This window comes from Corvus brachyrhynchos, unplaced genomic scaffold, assembly GCF_000691975.1.
Source record: "Corvus brachyrhynchos isolate BGI_N302 unplaced genomic scaffold, ASM69197v1 scaffold466, whole genome shotgun sequence".
Classification (NCBI taxonomy): Eukaryota; Metazoa; Chordata; class Aves; order Passeriformes; family Corvidae; genus Corvus; species Corvus brachyrhynchos.
In genome coordinates, this window is record NW_008238635.1 from 1,540,747 (window position 1) to 1,551,996 (window position 11,250).

At 45.6% G+C, this 11,250-nt stretch overlaps 1 protein-coding gene across 10 annotated transcripts in view; it reads left to right on the forward strand.

The window, feature by feature from the left end:
- The window catches only part of RASAL2 (RAS protein activator like 2), a 168,135-nt gene that overhangs the window by 87,827 nt on the left and 69,058 nt on the right, over positions 1-11,250 (forward strand). For all 10 annotated transcript variants that reach the window (XM_017737426.1, XM_017737425.1, XM_017737422.1 and 7 more), the window contains one exon: positions 1,592-1,715. In XM_017737426.1, coding sequence (XP_017592915.1) covers positions 1,592-1,715 — 124 coding nt within the window. The remainder of the gene's footprint in view (positions 1-1,591; positions 1,716-11,250) is intronic.

An 11,250-nucleotide genomic window follows, 5' to 3' on the forward strand; every position in this document is an offset into this window, starting at 1 on the left:
CAGTCTTGAAAAATCTTATCTGCAACAAAGAAACTTTTTTTCACCTGCTTTGTTTTAAGGAGACTATCTTAATTTACCTTTAAGAGGCATTAAATGCTTCAAAAGCTCTTACTCCTATTTCTTCTGAAACTCCCTCATCATCAAACTGATAGAAATCCCAGATACAGACTTTTTATACTTTAAAAGTATGTTCCGTGGCAGGTGAGCTGGGATGCTGCTCAAGGATTTAGAGTCTGAGCTCTGAACCCATCCTCATTAAATTGTGAAGTTTGTCATGGAAACGTGACCTATGATGAAAATTGTTAAGATTGCTGAAATGATCAGCATTTGGACTGTCCCTGTGTATCTTCATAACAGAGTTAACACTGCTCAGATCCCAGCCCTGAACCAGCAGCTTCAGCATGGCAGCTCAGGGTCAGAGAATTCCCAGGTTGGTGAAGTCTCAGCAGAGCAGAGAAGAGGATAACAAAGCTGGATGGGGGGAAAAAAAAGAGCTGAAAGGCTGAATCACCATTAGAGTCCTGACTTTGCAAGACTCTCTCATTCTCTTCGATCCTTTGCTGAGCTGCCTGCTGGAGTGGTGGGGACTAAAGGAGTGTTGGGAAGGTGGCACATGTCTGCCTTGGTCTTCACAGGGTATTTCTTTGTGCACTTGCTCGTGTTTTGGTGCCTCCCCATCCATTCATCCATTTGCCCCACCACAGAGGACTTTATACTGCTGTTTAAAATGTGTCCAGTTCCAAGAGATGCAGAGGGGATCTTTTTGAGTTACTTTGCTACTTTAATGTTGTCAGTTAAATTGGGGGATGTTTCTTCTCTGGTGTAGAACAAGCTGTGTAGCATTAGCACGTTTGGAAGGCTCGCGGGAGCCCCGCCCAGCCACAGGTTGGAACGTGTGGTAGCCAACAGACAGAACGGCGAGGTGGCCAGTCCCGAGCGGTGCGGCTGCCTGCGTGGCTGCAGGTGCCGCAGTGTCTGGGTTGGAGCGACCACAGATCCAGTGGTTCCCCAATACCCAGCTCGGTTGTTACCTGACCGTGCCAAGACCTGCTCAAGCACAGCCATGAGCGCGTTGTTCAGGGGTCTTGATGTTTGAAGGAGGCTCTCCGCAGCCTGGGGCCGCCTGTACAGCGCCTTTGTCCACCAGGTAGCTGCCGCAAGTTTTGCTTCTCCAACGTTTGGCGTGTAGCATCTGACCAGCCGCCTCTGCCTGGCTTTGGCAGCGTGGAAGCAGCCACGGGGCCGGCGCTGGGAAGCAGTTTGGAAAGGCAGGAGAGTCAGCCGGGAGTGGGTTTTGTTAGCCGGGGGTGGGTTTTGTTAGCCCGGGGTGGGCTTTGTCAGCCGGGGGTGGGCTGGGCAGTGCCTGGGCCCCTGTGGAGCAGGGGCTGCTGCCCTCGGCTCGCGGCCATCGCCGGGCCGTGTGCGCTCCTCACCCGGGGAGCCTCCGGAATTCTGCGTTAAGGCCGCAAATGCCAAACTGTGCCCGAGAGCTGTTAGCAGAGGAGTAGCAAATGGAGTCCCCTGTGAAGGTGGCACATTACGGGCGCGGCCTGGTGGCGAGTTCACAGCTGTCGGCATGGTTTTCCCGCAGGCGCCTACCGAAGGGGTCCCGGAGCCGCAGGATGCCTCCCGCGGGCGCTGCCTGCGCCGCACCGTCAGCGTCCCTTCCGAGGGCCAGTTCCCCGAGTACCCGGCAGAGGGGGCCGCCCAGCCAGGTAAGAGAGACCTCGGCCACGGGAACCAGGAATGGAGCAGCTGAGCTGCGAGCTCCCGGAGGGCAGTACCCTGCCACAGCAGCGGCTAGCTGGGTACCACCGCAGGGTGGAGGTCGTGGGTGAATGCCTCCAGCAAAGTGACTGCCCAACACGTGGGTTTATCCAAACACCAGTGAGATGGCTGTGGGATGCTGGGGGAGCGTGGCTGTCGCTGCGCACCGGGAGCTTGGTGGCTGTGGTTTTAAACTCACCGGGCAGCCCTGGGATTTCCAGGTGAGAGCCGCTGGATGCGGGTCAGTAGGAATGCAGCTCTTGCAGGTGGCACTAAGTGGTTCCTGCTGGTTTAGAACTGTTAGGCGGTTATGTTTTACCTCATCTCTGGAATTTCCTTTGCTTCATATTTTCACAACAAGCACCGAATAACAGGTTTTTCTCTAACTTACCTCATGCCTGTTCAGGGTGCAGTTCCCAAAAGAAGCAGACATCTGCCTGCTGCCGGCTTTAATTATCCATGTTGAAATTCAGGCAAAGCCAAAGAAGAGATAGGTATTAAAAATGACAGACAAAGGCTGTGTTGCAGTGGTTTCCCAAGTCCAGGTTTGGCCCAGTTCCCTCTGCTCTCCGACAAAGGCTGTGTTGCAGTGGTTTCCCAAGTCCAGGTTTGGCCCAGTTCCCTCTCTTCTCCACTCCACCTGTGGTTGCATAAAGAGCACCATTCCAGGTTGCATAAAGAGCACTCTTTACAGAAAAGAAGGAAGAGGCAGCAACCACACACAAGCGAGCTCTTCTTCCTCTCCCCAGCCTATGCAAGAAGCTTTCCTTGGCATAGGCTGGGGAGACTTAGGAGCAATTCTTCCCTGGTTCAGCTGTGAAAAATGTCACTTCTGGGAGAGTGAGCTATGAGGAAAAAACATGCATCTGTAAATAGTAAAGCAGCCTTGATAACTGCTATCAAAGGTAAAGAGCAGATAAGGTATTTTTTAATTTCACAGCCTCAGCTGGTTTGTTTTTTTTAACTAAGAATTTTATTCTGGGAGTATATTGCACAAAAGTAAGGCAAATCCCACTCTTGTAGATAGTTACTTAACACATTGCAACTGTATTGCTTATTTATTTGTACTTGTCAATAGCACTGTTTAACTCTTCCTTATTTGAGGAAGGCAGATAAGGTTCCTTTTTCTATTTGTTAGATTCCTGGATTGGAAGTCTGAAAATAAACAGGGCAGAGTTGGGGGTTTAGAGGGAAAACTGCAAAATACTTTGAGATGAGCAACATGAAAAGAACCCTGACTGGATTTGTTTGTGGCATTTCAAATGTACCTCTAAATGATCATCTTGTTTTGCCATATGAATAAATGTTCATTCTTTTTTGAAACTAAACCCAGTATTAATCATGTGTAGGCAAAGTACTTTTTTTCCAGGTGTATGGCTAGTGGTGTGAATGAAGAATTGTATTGCAGCCAGTGTGCACTAGGCAATGAATATTATTTGTAGCTTCACAAGCTAGAAAGACCTTTAAAAATCTAAGATTTAAATGCCTTCTTCTTCTTCTATACCATGTGCAAAAAATGTGTAGATTTTCTAGACTTCACTGAGCATCTCAATAGCCAGAAGTCCTAGTGTTATGTTTTTAAATGGAACCTTGTAACATTCTTGGTTTTTCTGGTGGGCCAGAGAGAATGGATGACTCTGCTGTTTGGTACCTGCCTGCTGTGTATTTTGCTTCAGTTTTATATGTAAGTGGCGTTTTGTAGTGTGTTATTTGATATCTGCCTGATAAGAATGTATTAAAAGTACAAGATATCTACATGGTCTTCTCCGTGTGAGAGCTGCAGCTGTAGTGAAGTCACAAAGTGTGTAGCCAAAGCAACTGGGCGTGCAGTGGGAAGGGAAAAATTGAGCAATGCCCTTTCTGTGAGTATGGATGAGAGTGAGGGGGAGGGAAGGTTGTATATAATCTTGGATATATGGATTATGGATAGTTCCCTTGTTTTCACATCCTGGTTAAAAATGACTCTTGTCATGATTACGGAATTCCCGCTAATGAAAAATGAAATGAAAAAAGTGGGTTGATAGCAAGCAGTGGGAATAGCTTTGTGTCAAGAGCCAGAGGACACATTAGTGAAGGGAACCATTGCACATCTTTATACAGAGAAAGAAACAGATGGTGGCAGCCAAGACGTGTCACAAGCAGTAGAGATAACAACTGCACTAAAATAGCTTTGGAATGGACACCAAAAGCTGAAAGGCGCAGCAGAGGCAGCTCCAGTATCTGGTAGAGAAATTGCCATGCAGACCTGATAAGAATATCAAGCTTGTCCTAGGGAAGCACGTGGATAACATGGCAACTTCAGGCACTGCATCTGACAGTGATACCTGAAATTACTCCTTGCAGAAGAGCTCCTTAGGAATGGCTCTAGTGCAGAGGTGGAGGTGTAGCAATAGCATTTGCACTTTTCCCTGAGTAAGGTTGCCAAGCCTCTCTTGTGATTTACTTATTAATAGATTTGTTTATTAAAATTATTATTTTAATTTATTCATTAGAATGAATTATTTATTTATTAAAAATTAAAACGGGGGGATAGGTGACGGGGCTCTTTTTCATTTGTAGCAATGAAGTTCTAACTTACTTGTACGAGAATCTTTTTGTTAATGGAGCAAACGGAACGGTGCGTGTTCTTCAAGGGCTTTGCATAATCAGCAGTAGTACCCATTCTGCAGATTTCTGTGGCGTTCTTTACAGAATTATGCACACATCCGTGTAGCACCATTCCTAGGAAGTGTGTGGGAGAGAAACTACCCACGTTACATCTGAGAAATTGAAGCAAGAGATGTGTAACTCCCCAGAGTTCAGCATTAAGTCAAGTGTGACATTCACCCACGGGCTGCTGGAGTCGTTCTCGCCGTCTCTGTCATTTTTCACCCTTGCTGCAGGGTTGGCTCAGCTGTTTGGGAGGCAGCTGCTGCACCACCGTGGTTACAGTCCCGTGTACTAAGATAGACACCAATTTCCACATACTTCAGTACAGTAAAAAAAAAAGGGGGTCAGGCGGCGGCCGGCAGAGCAGCTGAGCCATCCCTTCTGTGCAGGCAGAAACCACTGTGGTCACCCTCAAATGAGGGCCAGAGGGGCGGACACAGAAAAAACCACAAGATAGAAAGTGACTTGTTTAAACACTGAAAACTAATAAGATCATTTTAAAACTCTAACTCCAGAGGCACTCAGCATCTACTGCTAGCTTCGGAGCTTGCCCTCTGCTTGCAGGCAGCGTTGCTAATGTTGAGATTCTTAATTCCTGTCTGGAAGATCCACTGTACGCTGAGTTGTGTCAGCAAGCCATCCGTTAAATATATGCCATAAAATTTCCTTGGTGCATAATCCCTGTCACTGTAGTTATACCTCTGTGAGTGAACAGGCATACTCTAAATATGTCATTTACTTGCTGGGATTTCATCTTGGCAGCACTTAACTCAGAGGAGCCTCCATTCAAGAAAGCTAAAAATGTAGCTGTAATTTCTCCCTAACTCCAGCTTGACAGCCTCTGACCTTCTTTCAAGTGTTATTTGCAACGGGCCAATTCCGTTCCAAAGTGTGATGCAGGCCCTGGAGGCCAGCACCTAAATGTCATAGGAAGAGGAACTCAAGCTGGTCCATCTCCGTTTTGCCTCCGTTTCTGCTTCAGATCCTGCTCTTTTTCTAACAGGTGTATTTTTTCCTGTTAGGGAGATTACATCCTTTTAAAGGATCATTGTTTATGATAGTGTGTTGGAATTAGCCATTCATACAGTAAAAGCATGATTCAGATTTCCACCATTCATGCTGTTTGACAGGCTAGTAGCAGTTACCACTTCCTTTCCCAAAATAATCGTCTTCTCTCTTGCTCTGCTTCCGTCTCGCCACCTGCTCACTCTAAATGAGAGTTGTTAAGGAGAAAACACAACAGAAGTTTGGATTCTGGCAGCTTTGTGACATTAATAAGAGATTTTTTTGCCTGCATATGTGAAAATATCAGGAGGAATTGACAGTGGGGAAAGGCTTTAGGGTTTGGTCTCTGTTGCTGTTGGTTTTTTAAATTATTAGGAAGGAGCATCATCATCAGGGAGAATTTTTGAGATTCTCTGATGCTTAGAAAGGCTAGTGGTGATGCAAATAAATCTTCTTTTTATATTTGGAGGTGAAATCACCCAAGGGGAAAAAAAAAAGACTGTTTCACTTGTTGAAACAAGTTAACCCTGCTTTTTCTCAAGCTGAATATGCATCTCTTGAAAAAAAGGTTGCTAAAAGCAGGTCAGAGGTGAAGATGCTCCTTGCAAATTTTAGTTTTGTCCTCACCCTGTATCACTAGCATTGAGAATGAAGCACTGATCTGTTTTGATGCCAGGCCCAAACTGCACTGCTACCAGGTGAGCAGTTAGCTGGGCAGAGATCCTGCCTCTGTACTCTTCTAAAAATCCAGAGGCTTTGGAAATGGAGTGAGCAACAGAAGATGAGTTAAGCAACATCTGGTTTCATTGCTGCCTGGTGTATACCTCTTAGAACAGTTCCTGCAAGTCTCTGCTGAGCCCTCCTGCCTGGGGAGGATTGCTCCAATACCCAGCCCGTGCTCTTCTTTCAGGTAAAAACCTGGCAGGAAAGAACAGACAAGAGCTAAAAAGATTTCTGGGGTGATTTTAATAGCTGCTGGTTTTAAGACAAAGTTGTTTACAGCTAAAACTATCAAAGCTGAGCCTTGCTTTCTGTATATTCCAGCTGGAATGAGTATTTATGATGAAAGAAGAAATAGATTTACTCTGTGCTCGCCACATAATTATGATCCTTGCACACTAAGAGCTAGGATAAATACCCGGAAAGTGTTACTAGTTTTAGAGGTGGGGAGAGGGAGACAGTTTGTTTTGGTGGAAAAGGGATTGTTTGTGACCTGCTCAGTGGAAGAACCTGCAATGCACCAGTTTTTACATTCAGTAAAGATTTTTATGTCCAGCAAAGATTTACTTAGGAGATATGCAGGAATTTGATATAATGGAAGTCCTGTAACTCCTGAGAAAACTGTGTGCTGACAAGAGGGCTGTCCTTCACCTTCCACCACTCAACTTGGCCTGAAAAGAGTATCTGTTAGAAAGTAGGGATGAAAAAATGCACTTCACAGCTCCCTGTATCTCATCTGTAGGGATTTACAATGTGTCTTGATGAAGTAACTTTCCCAGTAGCACTGTCTGCTTTGTCACTGTGCTGCCATGTGCAAAACACCCGTCCACTGCCAACTGCTGCGCATGGCAGGGATACAAAACAGGCCTTGGGTTTAGCCCTCACACAGAGGGGTGTGTTTGGCAGTATCTCTGGCAGGAAGATGGATTCAGATGTGCTGACTTGCCATGTTTGCAGCTCTCGGGGTTTGCCCGACCTGGGCTTGCACGAGCGTGTTTGTGTGTACCTGTGAGAGATTCCCATCCTCCTCTCTGCAGGCCCAGCAGTCTGAAGGAGCAGATGCCTTTCTGCCAGTTCCCTTTGTCACGTCATTTAGCAAGCCCCAGTGAGTGGCTGGGGATTGTTTTTTCTCTTTGACCTGTGCTTTGTACCACAAACCTCAGTTGCAGTGGCCCCAGCAGCTGCAGGACGGGGAGCACTGTTCTGCACCGGTGGGATGTGACACCACGCGGTGTTTCCACAGGCTGCAGGTGGTCCTGTGCGTTTTGAGCCCCGTGGCTCCATCTCTGCTTCCCTTTAGCCCAGACCTGCCAGAGGTGCCAAAACCCATGCGTGGGAGCCTTCAGTGAGCTGAGATCTGAAGCCTTTGGCTCATGTAATTACACGAACAAGGGTTTGCTGACAACTACAACCTTTGCCTGCTTCACTGTCTGGTGCCTTGGGTCATGATCTCTTAGTGTTGTGACTTGGGTGTTGTTAGTAGGGAGTGTAACTATGCCAAGATCACTTGAAATTCTCAGACTTTTAAGTCTTTAGGTGACTTGTTTACCCATCATGTTGTATCCGGAAATGCAAATGCATACAAACCATGAGTTGCCTTTTAAAAAACCCCCTGTGAAATCCGGCTGCTCCTCTTGGACATCTTTGCAGGCTACACAGGGAAACATCTACTGTGTGCAAAGTGCCCTGCTATCTTTTGCATCCACAAAAGAGGTTAGGAAACTTTGGGAAAAGCCCTGAAGTAATCTGAAATTTGGACAATGTACAGTGCAATTTGCCTGCCTTGGAAGGATGAAGAGTTTAGACAACTCCGCTTGAAATTAAAGCTGACTCCAGGGAGGCTGGATGTAACAAACGGGATGCCTGGATCTCGGTGACATTCCCCTGGGCAATTGGAGTTATTTGTATACAGAAAATTGCCAAGCTGCTATCTTTCTTCCTCTATAACGCAAGCGAAGCCAAAGGATTTTGGTTTGTTCTGAATGCTGCTGAAACTTTATCCCCTTGCACACAGATCATTCTGTGCTGAAAGCCGAGTTTCATCATGGAGCAAATTTTATCTGTTTAGATCTTAAACCTTTTTAGGGCAGAGGTAAGGGGTAAGAACACATAATCTCAGCTTTCTAATATTGACACATAATCCTTTAGGGTTCTTTTTTTTTCCCCCCTTGGAAATGTATATTACATCCCCACCCACTGCTTCCAGAGCACACGCAAAAAAATCACTTTAGTGATTTTTAGGTTTTATGTTGTGAGCATGAAAAACACTTTGTAAGGAGAGCATGTTGTTGTGCAATGTAGTAATTTCTAAGAACTGGTAGCTCTTGGGCCATCTGGGGCAGATTTGTTGTCTGTGTTCTAACCAAACCTTGGTTTATTATGAAGGACACGGTGATTTTCCTTTGTTTTCTCAAGAACAGCAATAAAAAATTATTTTTGAAATTCTTTCGAGAAATCTACCTTTAATCATGCATGAACTCACTGTGGATTGTTCAGTTTTGTAGCTTCTCTTTTCTAGTTGTTTTATCTTGTGGCAAAAAGTAATTACACTTCACCCAACCATGTATACTTAACTTTTTTCCATCAGTAACAACTGACTTAACACTTAATGGAAAATTAGCCTTCCTTCCTACTGCCTGAATTTCCCTGTCTTGCCTAGAGTTAATTTGAACTGTTGAGCTAAACTTAAAAATACTGATCTGGCTCAGAGTTTGCTATTAGTTTACAGAATGAGCTGTTGATCAGCTTATTGCTTTAGCATAAATTGGTACTCAACAATGCAAATATTTACGAGATTGGCTTTGATGCATCTCCTTTGAAGTCTGTATGACATTAAACACACAAAGCTCTCTCTGCTGTGCAGGGGTGTGCACGTTCCTGTCTCCCTGCTTTCCCACCCTCCTTGGTGCTGCTTCTGTCGCTTGCCAGGGGAATCGATTCGGCTTCACGCAGTGAAGTCGTGCTCACATCCTTGTTGTGTTGATGGGTTGGCTTTGAATCTGACCTGGGAGATGTTCCAAATTACCCCCAGTAGCAGCCTGCAGTTAGAGCAGCTTGGGTGTAATAGGAAGCTGCTCTCAGTGCTGGCTTTGACGGAGCCAGTGCTCTTGCAGTGGGAGTGGAGCCACGGCCCAAGCGCGCACTGGGGATTTTACTGACCTGCCACCCTTTGTCAGTGATCCCTCTTTTGTGGCACAGGGAGAGGAAAGAATTAGAACTGTGATTTTTATCTGCAAAATAGACAAAAGCGTTCCAGCAGCTCAGCAGAGATACAGTTTACTTAAAGGAAAAATAATAAAGCCACAGAGGGAAACTGGGCTACTGAACTCCACTGGAGTTCATTCGGAGCTCTTCTGCCAGGCACCTCTGTGCTCCAAGCTAATCCCAGATTCCCAAAGCAGCCTCGGAGCTGGAGAGGACTCTACGTTCTAGCAGTGATCAGTGCCCATTAAGATACAAGTGGTGTCCAGTAAAGTGCTTTTGGTACAGACTAATGATTCTTGATGCATGTTTGAGGCTGCTTTATCTCATGCATCACCCAGTGAAGAAGTGAAGGGTTTTTCTGCTTTATTTTTTTGTCTCAGTTGAAACTGCAAGTATTTCCTTGACCTTTCAGTGAAGGATGCAGTTTAGGTAAGGATCTGACCATTGAAAACTCCAGTCATCTCGCTTGTTCCTCCTCACCAGTGGTCTTTTCCCACTGTTCTGTGGCATGGACAAGCTGAAGCAGTAGCAGAAAAGTCCTGTTATTTGAACCAAAGTCATGTAATATTATCAGGGGGTTCTAATAATTTTTATTCAATGTCCCAGTCTTTTGGAAACAGTTTTTATCCCTAGACTTTGCAAGTTGCATTTCAAGTTTCTGAATCTGGGTAGATTTCTAGAATAATTCCAAATACTTGTATAATATAATCTGCCTTTCCCCCTCTAATTTATTTATTTATTAATTGCCCCATTCACTCCTTCTGCCTAAGTCTTCAGCAGATGTCTTTGCTTGAGTCAGATTCTTCAGCATTTCAGAAATCTTTTTTTGAGGTCCGTGCAGCAAGTTGTAGGATTGACAGAAATAGATACCATGACTGAACCTTCCCACATCACTAAAAATGGCTTCTTTGGGAGAAATAGGCAGATTATGGCCATATTTCAGAGCTGAAGTTTTAGCCCTTCTGTTTGAACCTGATTTTAAAACAGAGGATTCCTAAATGATAGAAAAAGCAGAACGTGGAAACAAATCCAGGCAGATTATGAATAAATAAATAAATAAGAAGAAGAAGAAGAAAGAAAGCAAAAAGGCAGGATTTTCCCATAGAAGCTCAAGAGCCCTTTGAAGAGACGCACAGGCTAACTTTCATGTCCCAGTGCTCAGTTTTTGCATCTTTCCATCACACATGGCCTGTGTGGTGGTGCCCCACCCTCCGGAGAGATGCTTTCCTGCGGTGCTGCGGAGGCCGCTGGGACGGAGCGAGGAGCGCTCTGTGATTGATCACCGGAGCGTTCACGGCTCTCCGCCGTGCCGGGGCGGCCAGGGAGACGGGATCCTGGTCGCTTAGCAGCTCTTGCTGCTCTTCTGCAGAGTCTGGCTCCACCGTGATCCCAAGTTTTCCCTACGGCTTCCAGCAGTTAGGCATTTCCAAGCAGCAGGTCAAACCAACGCGTCCTTCAGAGGGACTGTTTATTTTGTTGTGCTGCTGTTAGTGACAGATTTTTGGGGGAGAATGCCTCTTGTTTTTTGGAGTTTCTCTTCTGTTCCAGTGCTACTCTTGGTGCAGGATCCCTGGGTGTAGTTTAGTGATTGGCTTTAGAGGGCGAGGGAGCAGGTAACAATTTTCTGTTATTTATTTTGCAGTCAGTATTGTTTGAGCACACATTCAGTAAGTTTCTTCCCCAAGGGCTAGGCTTGCTTTTCCTGCAGATTTTCCACGTGAGCCTTGGCAGGAGGTATGGTGACCAAAGCTACTGTTTTCTTCCAGGGGAAATGCTGAGGGTGTGGGAAATGGTTACCTGAGAGAATGTGCAGGAGCTCATCTTGAGTAACCCTGCCAGAGAAAGGTCATGGAAAAAAGGACTGAATCAGAGGAGAATATTGTATTGCAATCAAATGAGAAAATT